General features: G+C 40.7%; 1 protein-coding gene across 4 annotated transcripts in view; it reads left to right on the top strand.

The window, feature by feature from the left end:
- Positions 1-17,519, top strand: part of NUP88 (nucleoporin 88kDa) — a 39,290-nt gene that overhangs the window by 7,189 nt on the left and 14,582 nt on the right. Inside the window, exons 1-7 of one of the 4 annotated variants that reach the window (XM_005882576.2) lie at positions 26-415; positions 4,582-4,751; positions 6,180-6,305; positions 8,967-9,053; positions 13,476-13,652; positions 16,114-16,300; positions 16,774-16,921. In XM_005882576.2, coding sequence (XP_005882638.1) covers positions 110-415; positions 4,582-4,751; positions 6,180-6,305; positions 8,967-9,053; positions 13,476-13,652; positions 16,114-16,300; positions 16,774-16,921 — 1,201 coding nt within the window. In that variant the 5' untranslated portion in view covers positions 26-109. Of the gene's footprint in view, positions 1-25; positions 416-2,894; positions 3,556-4,565; positions 4,752-6,179; positions 6,306-8,966; positions 9,054-13,475; positions 13,653-16,113; positions 16,301-16,773; positions 16,922-17,519 lie in introns of those variants that run through there. The other 3 variants (XM_014530225.1, XM_014530224.1, XM_014530223.1) reach the window with 3 other exon arrangements.

Genomic DNA, 17,519 nt, shown 5'->3' with positions numbered 1-17,519 from the left:
TCCGGGCTGCCTGCTCGCTGATTCGCCGAAGCAGTGGGCGGCCGGCCGCGGATTGGCTGCGCTCAGCGGCGGGCTGAGCAATTGGGATGAGGGGAGCAGTTGGGCCAAGATGGCGGCCGCCGAGGGATCGGGCGACGGCGAGCTGTGGCAGACCTGGCTTCCTAACCACGTCGTGTTCTTGCGGCTCCGGGAGGGACTGAAAAACCAGAGTCCAGCCGAGGCCGAGAAGCCGGCTTCTTCATCATTGTCTTCGTCGCCGCCGCTGCCGCCGCCGCCGCAGTTGCTGACGAGAAACCTGGTCTTGGGCCTCGGCGGAGAACTCTTCCTGTGGGACGGGGAAGGCAGCTCTTTCCTAGTGGTTCGCCTCCGGGGCCTCGGCAGCGCGGGGGAGGAGTCCTCCCTCTCCCAGTACCAGGTACGGCCCGGCTCCTCTTGGACATGACCCTCTTCCGGGATCCGAACTAGTTTTTTGTTTGTTTGTTCCCTCCCCATCCTGGCTATTTTTCGTCTTCTGTGAGGCGTGCCGTTCCAGTGTAAGCAGACAGACGTCCAGCCTCTGGGAGGGGCACGGTCTCTCTTTTATTTTCACTCCGCTCTAACATGGCCACGTAACCTTCCGTAGCCCCTTTTTTGACCTGACACTGTGCCTGACACAGTTGGAGGGACTCATGCTCTCGGGTGCGTGAGTTCTTGGGGCCCGGGAGGAAGGGAAGGACCACGTCAAGCTCAATAAATAGCGTCCGTTACGCAGGGCGAGGGGAGGGAGCGGGTGCGGTTACTCTTTTTAGGAGGTTGGTCCTGAGAAACCTCAGAAATGATGTGACACTCAAAATCGTAGGGATAGTCCTAACTTCCTCTTGGGATTGTTACGAGCATCATCGGGGAATGGATTTGAAAGCACCACGTTTTGTGCCTGACACAGCGGAGGAATCCCCTGTTATTTCATTTACTCTTTAGAAAATCAGGCCATCCCCAAGGTGGGAAGGGATTTTTGTTTGTTTTTGATAAGCCAGCAGCATGTGAAAGTGGGTGTGATCAGAAAGGACTCCATCCTGGCTGTAATCAAGCATTGCTTTCTGGAAATGTTCATGCTATAGGAGGGGCCCGGTGCACGAATTCCTGCACCTTGGAAGGAACTGTGGGCTGCGAGGCTCGGGTGGGCACAGGGGTGGGTCTTGGCCCATCCTCTGCGCCCTGCCAGGTCCCTCCCGCACTCGCAGCAGCCCTGCTGGCACCCACGGAGGAGCGATTGGGGCCTGGGGCTGGCACTGTCAGTGGGTGCAAGCAGTGGCTGCTGCCCCAATCGCTCCTCAGGAGCAGGGGGGGGGGGAGAAGCCCCCAGGGGCAATTGGGCCCAGCGATTGGGACTGGTGCCAGCCAGCGGGTGCGAGTGGGGCCGGCGACAGCAGCAGGTGCGAGTGCCGGGCAGAGGACCACAGCGCACAGGAGCAAAGAATTTTCAGTAACCACCAGAGGCTGGCCCCGATGACAGCGATTGGTGCCTTGCCTTGGTCTGGCGCCCCTGCTCACCTGCTCCACCATCCCGCCATGGCCAGCGCCTGCTGTATTCCACGCACGCCCCCTGATGGTCAGCGCATGTCATAGCGACCAGTTATTTGTTTGTTGCACCGTTTGGTCTATTTGCATATTAGGGTTTTATATATGTATCGATACTAATAAAGAGCTAATATGCTAATTAGTGGGACGCTGTAACGGGTAACGACCAGGTCATTAGCGTATTAGCTGGGGCGTTGCTCCGGAGACAGGGCAGAAGTGGGGAGGCGCCCAGAGGAGGCGGGACCATCCCCTGCTGGGGAGGGCAGGGGTGAGAGCCCATAGCACCCCCCTCACCAGTCCTTCACTAACCACTGCTTGCACTCTGAGTGCCCCGCAGCCCACCTGCCAGGGGAAGGAGCACAGCGCAGCAGGCGGGAGGCTTCCACGCTCTCCTCCAGAGCCATGACGGGGCGGAGCCGCCATGTTGCTCCAGAGACAGGGCGGAAGCAGGGAGGCGCCCAGAGAAGGCAGGACCAGCCTGGGGCGACTGGAGGGACTGAGGTCGGGGCTTGAAGCGGCCAGAGAAGGCCAGAGGATTTGGGGGCTGGGCCAGGTACGCTGGAGCTCTGCATGGACAGGTTCGGGTGTCAAGGCAGGGCTGCAGGTGAGTGGCCGACGCTGTGTGATATTGTGCACTGGGCTCCTAGTAGATAATAAAAGGCTAATAGGCAAATCCACCAAACGGAGGAATGACTGGTCGCTATGACACGGACTGACCACCAGGGGGCAGACGCTCGACGCAGGAGCTGTCCCCTGGTGGTCAGTGCACTCCCACAGGGGGAGCACCACTCAGCCAGAAGCCAGGCTCACGACTGGTGAACGCAACGGTGGTGGCGGGAGCCTCTTCCGCCTCCACAGCAGCACTAAGGATGTCCGACTGCTGGGTTAGGCCTAAGCTGTCAGTTGGACAGCCCCTGAGGGCTCCCAGATTGCAAGAGGGTACAGGCTGGGCTGAGGAACACCCCCCCTCCCCTGCCCCAAGTGCACAAATTTCATGCACCGGGCCTCTAGTTGGTAATAAACTGATTCTTTTAAAGATTAAAAACTAAAAAACTTGGCGAACATTGGAATGCCACATCTAATGTGTGGCATTGTCCGATTCTTGTTGATGAGAAATGATTTGAAACTAAAGAGGTGCTAGATATATTTTTGCAGTTTTGAAAATAGGTCAGGTCTATAATCTACTAACTTTAATATTTCAGTTTACAAGAGTAACTTACAAGATGCTCAGCACACAGTATTTCACTAGTACCCTACATTGCTGTGCAGCATTTGGCACAGTCATGAGTAAATTTTTTATATTTATTTATTGTCTACTTTTCTAGACAGTAAACACCAAGTCATGGCCTCTGTATGCCTTACTTATTTTCTTAGGTATTTCCAGTATTTCACTCAGCTCCTGGAACACATAAGCTCTCAGTAAATACTAGTGTTTGTCTGAATGACCCTCAATCTTCCAGAATATCCAAAACTCTGAGATAGGCAAAAAAGCAGCTTAGCATGAGTTTCGAGTTTAACAAAAGCGTAAGTGGTGCCTTAGAAACAAAACAAACAAAAGCCCCTAAGTACTCTGATCGTCACAAGTGATTTAAGGTAATTGGATTGTGTGTAGCAGAAGAAAGGTGGCTTCTATTTGATGTGAGGTAGACTGTCAAAATCAAGTAGAAAGAAAATGGGGGTTGAGAAGATAGGGAAAAGAAGGAAAATACCATGACAGGAGGAAAAACAGAATCAGCAAAAAGGCAACTAAAAAAACCAAACAGGCGTATAGACATCAGTAATAATTAATAGAAATCTCATATTCACAACGTCTTGTCTAAAAGGACTTTGACTTAGTAGGATTCTTCATGCATAAGGATAAGCAATACGTTGGCAATTTCATGGTTTATTACTGAAAGTAGAAAGGAAAGAAAAAGGCAACATGGTAACGAGAATAGGAAGAAGTGACGTTTTTTGAGGACATATGATGCCGAGACAAACACTTCCATACCTGCATAGGTAAAGCACCATTTTACTTCCTACAGAAATTCTTAAACCCATTCTCTATCTTATTGTACTATTTCTAATATAATGTAGTAATTATCATTTATTAATGCTTCTGAGTTCTTCATTTGTCTTCACTAAAACATATTGAGAGTGAGTTATATTATGCTAAAGATACAGAGAGGAAAGACACAGATTCATAAGTAATTCATTCTTTTTTTTTTTTTAATATATTTTATTGATTTTTTTACAGAGAGGAAGGGAGAGGGATAGAGAGAGTCAGAAACATCGATGAGAGAGAAACATCAATCAGCTGCCTCCTGCACACTCCCCACTGGGTATGTGCCCGCAACCGAGTTACCTGCCCTTGACCGGAATCGAACCTGGGACCCTTGAGTCCGCAGGCCGACGCTCCATCCACTGAGCCAAACTGGTCAGGGCTAAGTAATTCATTCTTAATATTCGTAGTTGTATGGGATGAGCAAGTAAATAGATACTTAGAATGCAAGGTGATAAGACTGTAATAGAGGGTGCTATAGGAGTCAGTCCAGAAAAGATGCACTTATCCCTGGGATATTTTGGGGGGAGGAAAGTGTATCGAGGCTTTCCTCCAAGAATGTGTTAGCTACCAAAAAAAAAGGAAAATGAGGGCATTGCAGGAGGAGAAACACGTATGCAAAAACAGAGAAGCATAATAAAGCATAATAATTACCCAGAAGTACAAGTTAATCTGATTGGAGTGTCAAGTACAAGAGGGGAATGGTGGAGAGTTGAGGCTGAAGTGGGAGGCTGGAGCTTGATTATAAAGAGGAAATTTATGTGCAATATTTATTTATCAAGGTAGGGAAATTTGATGCATTTTATAACATTCCAGTCAAAATGGTTAGAACTATTTCTTCAGTTAATGGCTCGAGTGTAATTATCCAGAATGCGTCATTACCCTACAGTTATGGAAAACTAAAGCAGTACTGTGCTTTCAAGTAATTGCCACATATATTTACATTAAGATTAAGTATTTTGACCAGTTTGCTTTAATTTCAGAGATTGCTTTGCATAAACCCACCCCTGTTTGAAATCTATCAAGTCTTACTAAGTCCAACACAACATCACATAGCACTTATAGGAATAAAAGGACTTATGGTATTAGAATTACCTAAAAGATGGGGGAAGAATTCTGAATTTGAAGGTGGAAAATCAACAGTGAATTGTAGGTAAGTTGTATTTCCATTTAGTTGTTATCTTTTGATTTGTAATACATACAGAAAATTACTCAAGACCATTGGTTCTTAAGGTATGTTTACTGTGAATACTCCAGATGGTCTGCACATTGGCATCTTATAATAATGTTTATAGTATATGTGCGATTATACTTTTTATTCTTCCTGAATTATCACGTTGCTCTCTCAATAGAAGTCAGGCTATTTTTCAAGTAGGTAGAAATAAGGTGTGTGTTTGTTTGTTTTTAAATACATATTTTTATTGATTTCAAAGGGAATGGGAGAGGGAGAGAGAGAGAGAAACATCAATGATGAGAGAGAATCATTGATCCACTGCCTCCTGCACGCCCCCTACTGGGGATCGAGCCTGTAACCCAGGCATGTGCGCCGACCGGGAATTGAACCCTGACCTTCTAGTTCAGTGATGGCAAACCTATGATACGGGTGTCAGAGGTGACACGCGAACTCATTTTTTTGGTTGATTTTTCTTTGTTAAATGGCATTTAAATATATAAAATAAATATCAAAAATATAAGTCTTTGTTTTACTATGGTTGCAAATATCAAAAAATTTCTATATGTGACACGGCACCAGAGTTAAGTTAGGGTTTTTCAAAATGCTGACATGCTGAGCTCAAAAGGTTCGCCATCACTGTCCTAGTTCATAGGTTGATGCTCAACCACTGAGCCACACCGCCCAGTGAGAAATAAGGTTTTTTGTTTGTTTGTAAAATATATTTTTATTGATTTCAGAGAGGAAGGGAGAGAGAGAGATAGAAACATCAGTGATAAGAGAGAATCATTGATGGGCTGCCTCCTGTAAGCCCCCTACTGGGGATCGAACCTGCAACCCAGGCATGTGCCCTTGACCGGAATCGAACCCGGCACCTTCCAGTTCACAGGCCGATACTCTATCCACTAAGCCAAACCTGGTAGGGCGAGAAATAAGGTTTTTTAATAGCAGTTATTATCTATGAATCAGACAGTTTGTTCATAAGTTCAATTAAGTTTTACTTTTGTATTATTTTTCAACAAACTCAGAAAAGTGAGAGTCTGAAAGATCTGTTGAAAAGAATATAAGATAGAAATCTACCTTTAGCTCAGTAATTTATAGGTTGGGTCCCTTTGAAGTATTTCTAAATTTCTATTTCCTCATTTCTACAATAGGAATGATAATATCTGCTCTTGTATTTTTCTTACAAGGTTACTAAAAAGATCAAATAAGGTAATATATCTGAAAAATACTTTTTATTTTGATTCTTTGATATTAATCGAGTAGGGCTTTGAATGCTCTCCTAGCAAGACTTAAGTGAAAGAAATTTGAAGGAAAGCAGAGCAAAGAGTGTTAAAATAGGTTTTCCTTTAGAAGGTTTTTCATCGAAGAGCTACAAAATGTTTTGGAAAATTGTTGTCTTTATTTTAGTACCACTCCAATTGCTGAGAGATTTTTCACCAGTTCTACCTCTCTGACTCTAAAGCATGCTGCCTGGTATCCAAGTGAAATGCTGGATCCCCACATAGTTCTGTTAACATCAGACAATGTAATAAGGTAAAGTTTATTTTTATGTCTTACAGATTTGTGAATAGGGAAGTTCTGTTTCTGTTTTCCAGTTAATAGCTCAAGGTACCACTAAAGGGGTCCTTGGATGTTAGAATGCTTTGCCTGATGGCTGTTGTAGCCCCATTCTCAACATTCTAACTGCCCTAACTTACATGCCTTAATTACTGCTATTTCCTCTCAAAATCTTCCAGTCTCTCCTATCCTAATCTGACTTGTAAGCACTGTTAAAATAATCTTCCACAAACTATTTTCTTTATGTCACCATTTTGGTGGTAATGTGACAGGAGAAAGAGAATATAATTGGGAATTGAGAGATTTGAATTCTTGTCCCAATGCCACTTCTGTCTTTGAGATCTCAAGCTTCTTTATAGGGAGCATTAGTTTCCAGTTTATAAAATGAGCATATTTAATAATTTCTAAAGCCCCTTTCAGGTTTTGTACTCAATGATTAAATGCTCTAAAACTACAGATTTCTTTTATCAGTTAACTTTCTGTATCTGCCTTATGTAAAAAGTTGATGGGGAGATTCTACTAACTGAGATACAAATACCTCCAGTTTTATTTTTCTTAATCACTGCTTTTAACTGTGCTCTACCAAACCTTCCTTCTGTACTGAATGCTTGATCCCGTAATGGCAACTTATACAGATCTCATAGTTTTCTGGTTACTTTTAGGTATATAAACTAAGTCTGTCCATTTAAAACTCCGATCTCAAATCTATTTCAAAACTATATCCTGGGCCTATCACAGGTCAGACCTTGAGGCATCTGAAATGAGTGGAGAGGGCATGATCTGCTCTTTGACTCACCTTGAGGTAGGGGTGAAGTATAAGGAGGGGGCTGCCTCCTCTGGGTGTAACTCCTTGATAGTGGGAGTAGGAAGCATGGGGTAGCTGAGGCAAACATCTTACCTAACTGTTTATCTGTCAGTGATGGGGCAGAAGGGTGGGGGACATATCCCTGATCCTAGATTAATTGAGTTCCACCTGCTGCTGGTGGCCTATTGATGTGCTAGTCTCTGCACCAATGGGGTATATGTGTTTTCTAGGGCAGCTCCCTCCATCATTGAGGAGCTGTCTCCCATTGGCTCTATTAGCTGTCCATGCCCTGAACCCACTCTCAAGAGTAGCCCCAAACTTGATATTCCTCCCTTCTCAACTTAAACTTTTTGGTCTTTCATATGGAGTCATGGTAACTGCCAAGATCCTTTTCCTTGCCCTCCAGGGACCACAGAGAACTGGGCATACTATCCCATGGTCCTTTCTTATGCTGTGCCAGCCTCCCTCCTTTACACATTGGATGCGGGAAACGTATTTATACGTTTTACGTTGACTGTTAAACACAATTTTCCAGTGAGTTTTCCAGTATTTGTCTGTTTAAAATTTAAGAAAAATAATTCAGTATACATTTTATAGTAAATCACAAAAAGTTTCATTGAAAAAAAAATATGTAAAACTAAAGTTACCGTAATTTTACTGAATGTTGCCATTTGCGCAAAAACGGCCCGCATACAATGTGTTTAGATATGTTCATATTAGATACCACATAGTGATCACATGCCCCCAATCCTAGGATATGGAATGTCAGTTTTGCCCAAGAATTCCCTCTGTGGCCTATAGTTTTCTGCAACACATCTGGCATTCAACTCAAATGAGATACTGATCTCCCTTTATTACAGACATGGGGTATTTAGCACTTCTCTTTTCCTAAGCTGTGGATTTTGTTGACAATTTCAGGGCAACAAGAAATTCCCGCAATGTCTGTTGCATTTACTTTTTCACTGTTCCCCATTACAATATATACTGTTTTGTGCTTATGTATATTTTGAAGTCAGTAAAGTTTATAGGCAGCTAGGAAGACCACAATGAATGTGTGTTCAACTGGATCAAATTTTCATTTAAAAATATTTATTAGAAGATATTTTATTGGTAATGGAACAGACTAAGTTTTAAAATCCTTAGTGGGTCAGACAAAATAAGTGATTAATTTTGTTAATTTGTAAAAAGACTTCGTAAGAGACATTGGATTTCTAATAATATTACTGACCTTTTGAAAATTCTTTCTCCTTTTAACAGTAGCCATATATGCTGTGAAAATTTAAGTTATTTTACATTAAAGTGATTTGGTAAAAATCTTTTTTTCAGTTTTAAACTTTCCTTGAGAAAATAGGGATGGCGTGATAGTTTTTATATCACAGAAACATGTATTGTAGGCTACACGTCACTCACTCTGCTGGTCAAAATAGTGAGATGTAGTTCCTTCTCTAGTGAGATTTGTTCTCTAACAGGCCGAGGAAGATGGGTATATTTGAAGGGAAGCTGGCAAACTTAGGGGCAATAGTGAGATGACTAGACAAGGTGAGTATGGCTAAGGATTTAGGATGGGAGAGACAGGTGCAATGCCATGGAGTAGGCTAATAAAGAGTTTGGGTAAGGATGGAGAATATTTCTTCAGGTCCCAAGGAAACCTCCTAATGTTAAAGAACAGATGAAGTACCTACTTTGTCAGTAACAGCAAGATCTTTGACAAAGAAATGGTTGTGATAACTGGTAGGAAAATTCTCAGGAACTGACTAGATGTAGAAGAAAGGACAATTTTGGGAAATGAAAGAGAATTTTAAGTGCTGGCTTCCTTCTCTTTTGATTGTTAGAATTTACTCTCTACGCGAGCCCCAGACGCCCACTAAGGTCATCGTACTTTCGGAAGCAGAAGAGGAAAGTCTAATACTCAATAAAGGGTAAGTTTTTATTTGTGTCATGATATGCTTTTCAAATTAGGTTATTGAGGTTATAAATGCAATTTTAATAGAGATTGCAAAATTTTCCAGGGGTGACTTTAGCATGCTTTTGGTAAGGTGAGAAATAAGCAAAAGTAAGCAATGTGACTAAATAACAAGAAGTTACAAATCTGAATGTCTTTGTAACTACTAGCGTGATATGTTTTTCAAGAAAGTTTGGAAATGTGAGTGGCTGAAACTGACTCCATGTTGTATCTTGAATAATAGAATAAATTTTAATATTGCAAAGTACAGAAAAGGTGAAAGGTGAGAGTGTTGGGGTAGAGGCCTACCAGCTATTCACTCAGCCGATTGCTGAACTCCCAGACCAGCAACTAGTATCCCAGAACCTGGAGTGGAACATAGATAGCCCTTCTGATTCCCCTGTGACCCTGGCTTTTATGTTTTCTTATCCACTACAGAGGCAAGTTCCTGGCTACTTTGACCACTAACCCAATCACTCTTGAACTCACAAACCCGATTCCTCTGGCCTCCTGATCAATCTTTCTGGTGATTACCACACATGATCACCTACAGTGTGTCTTTGTCTGTCAGACTTACTTCACTTAGCATAATACCCTCTCAGTTCTTCCATGTTGTTACAAATGGATTTCATTCTCTTTTTATGGTCGAGTGATACTCCATTGTATATATGTACCACAACTTTTTTATCCATTTGTCTATTGATGGGCACTTGAGATGCTTCCATATCTTGGCTATTATGTATGTACATAGGGGTGCATATATCTTTTTTGGTTTCTTTAGATAGAAACCCAGAAGTGGAATTGCTGGGTTTTTATTATTTCTTTTTTTTTTTTTTGGTACTATTTTAAATTTTTTTAGGAACCTTCATACTCTTTTCCATAGGGACTGCACCAATTTGCAATCCTACCAAAAAGGCCCAAGAGTTTTCTCCACATCCTTGCCTACACTTGTGGTTTATTGATTTTTTGATGATAGCCATTCTGACAGGAGTGAAGTGATAACTCACGTGGTTTTAATTTCTGTGGTAATTAGTGACATTGAGCATCTTTTCATATGTCTGTGGGCCACCTGTATGTCATCTTTGGAGGGTTTGTTTAGGTCCTCTGGCATTTTTTAAATTGGAGTTTTTTTTGTATTATATGTTAAGTTGTAAGAGTTTTTTATAAATTTGGGATATTAACCACATATCGTATGTATCTGGCTAATATCTTCTCCCAGTTGGTAAGTTGTCTTTTTGTTTTGCTTGTTTCCTTTGCTGTGTAAAAACTTTTTAGTTTTCCCTGGCCAGGTGGCTCAGTTAGTTGGAACATTGTTTGGTATACCAAAGGGTAGTGGGTTTGATTCCTGGTCAGGCCACATACCTAGGATGGGGGTTAGATCTCCCTGGTCGGAGAGCATGCAGGAGGCAACCAATCTATATTTCTTTCTCACATTGATATCCCCCCCACCCCACCCGTCTCCCTTCCCTTCTCTCTCTTTCCCTCCCCCTTCCTCTCTCTCTCAAATCAATTTTTTTTAAAAAGTATCCTCAGGTGAGAATTTAAAAAAAAACCTTTTTAGTTTAATGTAGTCCCATTTGTTTATTTTTTCTTTGTTTCCGTTGTATCAAAAAATATATATATCACTAAGAGCAATGTCATAGAGTTTACTGCCTATGTTTTCTTCTAGGAGTTTTATGGTTTGGGGTCTTAATGTAAGTCTTTAATTCAGTTTATTATTGAACTGATGTTTGGGAATATTAAGAGCACAAATTGGGGTGTGTTCCTTCACAGAGGATTTTCATCAGCTTCTACTAGGAGTTCGAGATTGCCACCAACCTGGGATCACTTTGATTCTCTTTGATAGCCCCAGAATTGAAAGTTTCAGTTAAATGATTCTAATGTCTTACAGCAGCAGCTACTTCAGTTTCAGTGTGTCCATCTCCACAGTAGGGAAGTAACTGCCTCTGGGAGGTGACAGGCCCTGTTGTGGTGTCAGGACATTTTCTCCCCTGCGGTGCTTCCATAGCTTATACCTTCTTCTGACAGACACATTGTCTAGATGAGAGGCAAGAGAGCCATGCTTGTTCAGAGCTTTGGCTCTGGTGTCAACACAACTAGCTTCTAATCTCAGCTCTTCCACTTGCAGCTGTGGCATTTGAGCAAATTATTCAGTTGCATTAAGCTTCATTTCCATAACTATTCCACAAATATAAAAAATAATAATAGTCTGATTCCAAATCTTAGCTATTGTAAATTGTGCTGCTATGAACATAGGGGTGCATATATCCTTTCTGATTGGTGTTTCTGGTTTCTTGGGATATATTCCTAGAAGTGGGATCACTGGGTCAAATGGAAGTTCCAATTTTAGTTTTTTGAGGAAACTCCATACTCTTCTCCACAGTGGCTGCATTATGCTAAGTGAAATAAGTCAGAGAAAGATAAATATCACATGATCTCACTCATTTGTGGATTATAATGAACGACATAAACCGATGAACAAAAATAGATCTAGAGACAGAGAAGCATCAATCAGACCATCAAACCTCAGAGGGAAGGCAGAGGAGGGTGGGGCTAAGGGGGAGAGATCAACCAAAGGACTTGTATACATGCACATAAGCCTAACCAATGGATATAGACACTGGGGGGTGAGGGCATGAGTGGGGGTATAGGGGGACAACGGGAAGATAAGGACACATTTGTAATACCTTAATCAATAAAGGGAAAAAAAATTTTAAAAATAATCTAGGGTAGCAATACTTATAACAGACAAAAAGTAATAATAATAGTGCTCATTAGGATTATTGTGCAGAATAAATGAGATTATGCATTAAAAGTACTTAGCATGGGTCTTGGCACAGATAAGTCCTTATTGATTGATACCAGTTATCATTATTAGATAGATAATTAGAAGTATTACTAAATTTGTAAGTTCCCACTAAGTTTTAATGGCTTGGAAGTTTAAGTCTCTTTAATTTCTATGTCTGTTTGTTCCCATTTATTGTCTTAATTTTTTAGTTTAACTCACACAGTTCTTTTATTCTGGATATTGGGATTTCTCATTTTTAGCTTCCTGATAACCATATACCTTTCCATGTGATAAAAAAACTATGATATGGTACTTATAATACCTTACTTAGAATGATGTTGATTATCATCTGTATGAAATTGTGGTTTTATTTTAACCATATTCATTAACCTTGTATTACTCTGGAATCTTTTTGAATAATCAATTACACTAAATTTTAAAATTATAAAAACAGCATGTTTTATCATTTATCTTTTCTGATTATAAAGATAATGTATAGCCCTAACCAGTTTGGCTCGGCGGATAGAGCGTCGGCCTGCGGACTCAGGGGTCCCAGGTTCGATTCCGGTCAAGGGCATGTACCTTGGTTGAGGGCACATCCCCAGTGGGGGGTGTGCAAGAGGCAGCTGATCGATGTTTCTAACTCTCTCTCCCTCTCCCTTCCTCTCTGTAAAAAATCAATAAAATATTTTTTTTAAAAAAAGATAATGTATATTTATTATAGAAAATTGGGAAAACTATAGTGAAGTATTAAGAAAATGAAATCTTTTGTAGTCTCCTATTGTCTGAACTCAATATAGCAACCAGAGTGATACTTTGGGTATAAATCAGATCATTCTACTTTCTTGCTCTCCATACTCCATTGACTGCCCCCTCTCCAGCTTCATTTCTCCCTCTGTGCCTTGGCTCTCTAACTTTAACCACCTTGGTCCCTTTGCCATTCCTTAGACACCATTAACCACCTTCCCACCTTAGAGCCTTGCATGTGTCCTTCCCTCTGCCTCAACAGCTCCTTCCCTACGTAACCCAGATGTGCTCCGTTGCTTCCTTAAAGTCTCAAGTATCCTCTTACCAGAATCCTTTCAGACCACCTCCTCTAAAAAACAGCACCTCCATCAATACCCTCTTACCCTCCTTTATTTTTCTTCATAGCATCATTTTCTGACTTTGTGTTATGTGTTTACTTCTCTGTTGTAGGTCTCTATTACTAAAGAGCAGGTCCTTGTTTAATTCACTGGTGTATTCCTAGAACTTGCAACAGAACCTGGCACAGAGCAGATACTTAGTAAATATTTGTGGAGTAAATGCATCCTACTATTCAGGTGTAACTATTGATGTTTTCATGTTTTCTTCCTGTTTCTTATTTGTGTTTGTGCATATCTCTATGTGTATATTTTTATTATTTGTGTGTCTTTATAATTAAAGTAGCATTATATAATTTTATGGCCTTCTTCACTTAATTTTATGAGGATTTTCCAATGTTGCTTCACATTCTTTATAATCATAGTTTTTTGGTATTCTCTATGGGTTGACTACACTTCCATCCCATCTCCTATTATTGGACATTTTGATTTTTTTTTTCAACAAGTTGGTTTTTAAATCTCTTTTCAGGAGGGCATATACTGCATCTCTAGGAGAAACAGCAGTTGCATTTGACTTTGGGCCATTGGCAGCCATCCCGAAGAATATTTTTGGACAAAAAGGCAAAGATGAAGTAGTGGCATACCCACTGTACATCTTATATGAGAATGGGGAGACTTTCCTTACATATGTTAGTCTGTTACACAGGTAAGTTGAGGAGGTGACCCATCTAAATGAAAGCCCAGCTTGTGCTCCAGTAGAGATTGTCATAGTTCAACTTATTTACTTATTTATTGTCATAGTTGGAGTTATTTATTTATTTATTTATGTATTTATTGCCGTGGTTTGATGTGGGATCTATGTTTTTGAATTGTGGAAGGTGTTGCTTGGCTTGCACCATTTGGAGAAAGATCTGGTACAGATCATAGGACCTTTCATTTACTCATATTAATATGGGAAAATTCGATAGTATTCTTGGATAATCACTTAAGATAAGACTGAATTTGTTTTCACAAAGTGTAGTCAACCAAAAAAGTATTTATTGTGTATCATATATGAACAATATATTGTGCGGGTGGTTAGACATGGTAATCTGGTGTCTTATGTCCCAGCTGTGGGAAAAAGACATACATACACAAGAAAAGATAATTACCACATCAGTACAAAGACAGTAAGAACCCAGAAGAAGGAGAGATTATTCTGATTGAAGAAGTTACAGAAATTTTCATAGAGAAGCACTGATGTTATGTGGGACTTAAAGGTCTAATGCGGGATTAAATGAAGCATCAAGAAAGGGTAAGAGCATTTTAATTACCAGGGAAGCATGAAGTAGAGTATGAAAGTAAAAAATGCAAGTGTCATTCAAGGTTCAATGAGACATTTGGGGCTAGAGGAGAGGATTCTGGTAGGGAAAATTAAATGATAAAGCTAGAAATATCTACCCAGGGAGAAGTTGATGGATTTAAACACTTAGTTAAGGAATGTGGGTCTTTTCTGTAGGAATGGGGTAGTAAGAATGTAGTGATGGTTTCTCAGCAGGAGAAGATAAAATAATTGGCTAGGGAAGGGACTGGAGCAGAGAGACTTTTTAAAATTTTTTTTTTTATTACTAATTTCAGGGAGAGGGAGAGAGATAGAAACATCAATGATAAGAGATAATCATTGATCCGCCACCTCCTGCACGCCCCACACTGGGATCGAGCCTGCAACCAGACATGTGCCCTGATCAGGAATCACACCATGACCTCCTGGTTCATTGGTCGAAGCTCCAACACTGAGCCACACTGGCCAGGCATTTGTTTTTGTTTTTGTTTTTCAGAGAGACTTTTAAAGAAGCTGTTGTAAAATTTATCTTAAAAGTCTACAAGAGTTTGAACTGCGGTGGTTGTAATGCAAAGGGAGAAATGAACATAGCAGATACTACAAAGGAAGCATCAATAAGACTTAGTTATTGTTTGGATATGGTAGTGAGCCATTAATAAATACTGAGATCAGGAAGGGCAGCTAATTTGGGGGAAAGAGGATATAATAGAATTGTACACCTGAAACCCATATAATTTTATTAACCAATATCACCGCAGTAAATTCTTTTTTTTTTTTTTAAGTAGTTACAGGGAAGAGAGAGAGAGAATGCAAAATTATAAAGATGAGAAAAACTAAAGAGCTTAATAGATTGCAGAATGGTAAGGCTTCACTACTAATTGCATTTTCCTTGACAGAAGTATTCTCTGCCTTCCACACATGATCTCTCTCAGGAGACTTGTGTAACATTATTACTCTCTCCCTCATTTGTCTACACTGTGATCTACCTAATAATCTTATTCCCAAACCTAAAAGTCATCTACATTATCTTACATCAGTCCAGTCCCAACATTCTATTGATTTTAACATGAAAATTTCTTGATACATCCTTCTCTCTATTCCCTTGTCCTTCCTTCAGACCCTCATCATCTTCTGCCTGGGTCCTTCTTAAAGGTTCTCTCCATGTCGTTCTCCTTACTACTCTCACTACCAGATGAATCTTAGTAGAGTGAAGCTCCATCCCTCTTGATTTAAACCTCAAGCGACACACTGTCCCCCAGCAGGTAGACTCTGCGCTCTCTAACATGCCATAGAGATCATCTGCTTTGTAAGCCAGTCCTGAAAATCTGCTTCACTTCTTTGTTGCCTTAGACTGTACTTCACCTCCCATCACACTAAGCTCAGTTTCCTTCTTGCTAATTCCTTGTCTTTCATGCCTCAGGACTTTGTATATGCTGCTCCCTAGCTTGGGGTGTTTACCACCCCTTCCCAGAATATACTTTCTCTACTGATCTGACTGTGATGCCATTTTTATACACCTCACTTTTTTTGTACCTTTCTGTATTTCTCAGTAAAGCTTTGGCTTGTTACACTTGCTAGTATCACATGGTAGAGTAATTCTGGTTAAATGTCAGTTCTGTGGGGGTGTCATGTAGCTCTCAGTAAATGTATTTATCTAATTCAATTAAATATGTGGGTCTGGAGCCCCGAAGATAAGCAACATTTCAGAAGAAAAAAATTGAGAGTCATCAGAACATAGATAATAGTTAATGGTTTAACATGCTGTCATGTATGTATATTTTGAAAAGAGAATAAAGCTTACAGCACCAATATTTTTTCACCCAAATACGTTTCACTCTTTCTTTAGCCCTGGGAATATCGGAAAGCTGTTAGGTCCATTGCCTATGCATCCTGCGGCTGAAGATAACTATGGTTATGATGCTTGTGCTATACTCTGCCTACCCTGTGTCCCCAACATCTTAGTGATTGCTACCGAGTCAGGAATGCTCTATCACTGTGTTGTGCTGGAAGGCGAAGAAGAAGATGACCAAACAGTAAGTCAGCCTAGTGTGTGTGCACATTTGTATCTCTGGCACCTAGTTTACATCCTGTGCCAACATAAATGCTTAGATGAGGAATTTCATTTGTTATCTGACACCTCTATATATTTTGGTTATTGAACGAAGTTAATCTTAAAAATTTAAATGGGAAGAAGTTAGAAGGTGCCCAACTTACTTGATCCACCAACCTACATATTTCTTTCTTGACTCTACCAAATTGGCAATCTTCGGTGACAAATATAGAGAACTTTTGAGTCACTGATTTAGCTCTTCTCTGAACTTGCTTATTCCTGTCTTTCTAAAAGAAGGGAGACTTTTTTCTCTTTGAAGACTATAAAGACACTGTCAGAATAGGGGGTGGAATTAACAATTTGAAAGCACTATTTGATCCAGCTTTTTGCTTTTGTTTTTCATTGTGTACATTTTCACATAGACATGAAAGACTAAAAATATGCTTTTTTTTACAGTCAGAAAAGTCCTGGGATTCCAGGACCGACCTCATTCCTTCTCTGTACGTGTTTGAGTGTGTGGAGTTGGAGCTTGCCCTGAAACTGGCGTCTGGAGAGGAGGATCCCTTTGATTCCGACTTCTCTTGTCCAATCAAACTTCACAAAGGTAAAGTATTTTTTTCAATTACAATTTACATTTTATTTATTTTATATTAGTTTCAGGTGGTTAGAAAAGACACCACACCCGCCCCTAATAATTCTAGTACCCAATTGGCACATAGTTATTACAATATCATCATCATTATTTATTTTTCTGTTTACATTTTTAAAAATTGATGACAGTATTACGGAAGCCCCCCAGGTTCCAGCCTTTGCCCCTGTCCACCCAGTCTCCCTTCCTCCACCTTAGACCTTCCCCACGCTATTTTCTGTGTCCATAAGTTATACATATATGCATATACTAGTATATTCTTTGGTTAATCTCTTCCCATCCCTCCGCCCCCACCTCCCCTTTGAGATCTGTCATTTAGTTCCATGCATCCATGCCTCTGGACCTATTTTATTCATCAATTTATTTCGTTCATTAGATTCCACATATAAGTGAGATCGTGTGATATTTATCTTTCTTTAACTGGCATATTTTGCTTAGCATAATAATGTCCAGGTCCATCCATGGTGTCACAAAGGGTAAGAGCTCTGTCTTTTTTTTTTTTTTTTTAATATATTTTATTGATTTTTTACAGAGAGGAAGGGAGAGGGATAGA

Source organism: Myotis brandtii, unplaced genomic scaffold, assembly GCF_000412655.1.
Source record: "Myotis brandtii unplaced genomic scaffold, ASM41265v1 scaffold728, whole genome shotgun sequence".
Lineage (NCBI taxonomy): Eukaryota > Metazoa > Chordata > Mammalia > Chiroptera > Vespertilionidae > Myotis > Myotis brandtii.
Note: the sequence above shows the minus strand (reverse complement) of the source record. Positions and strands in the feature narration are given on the sequence as shown.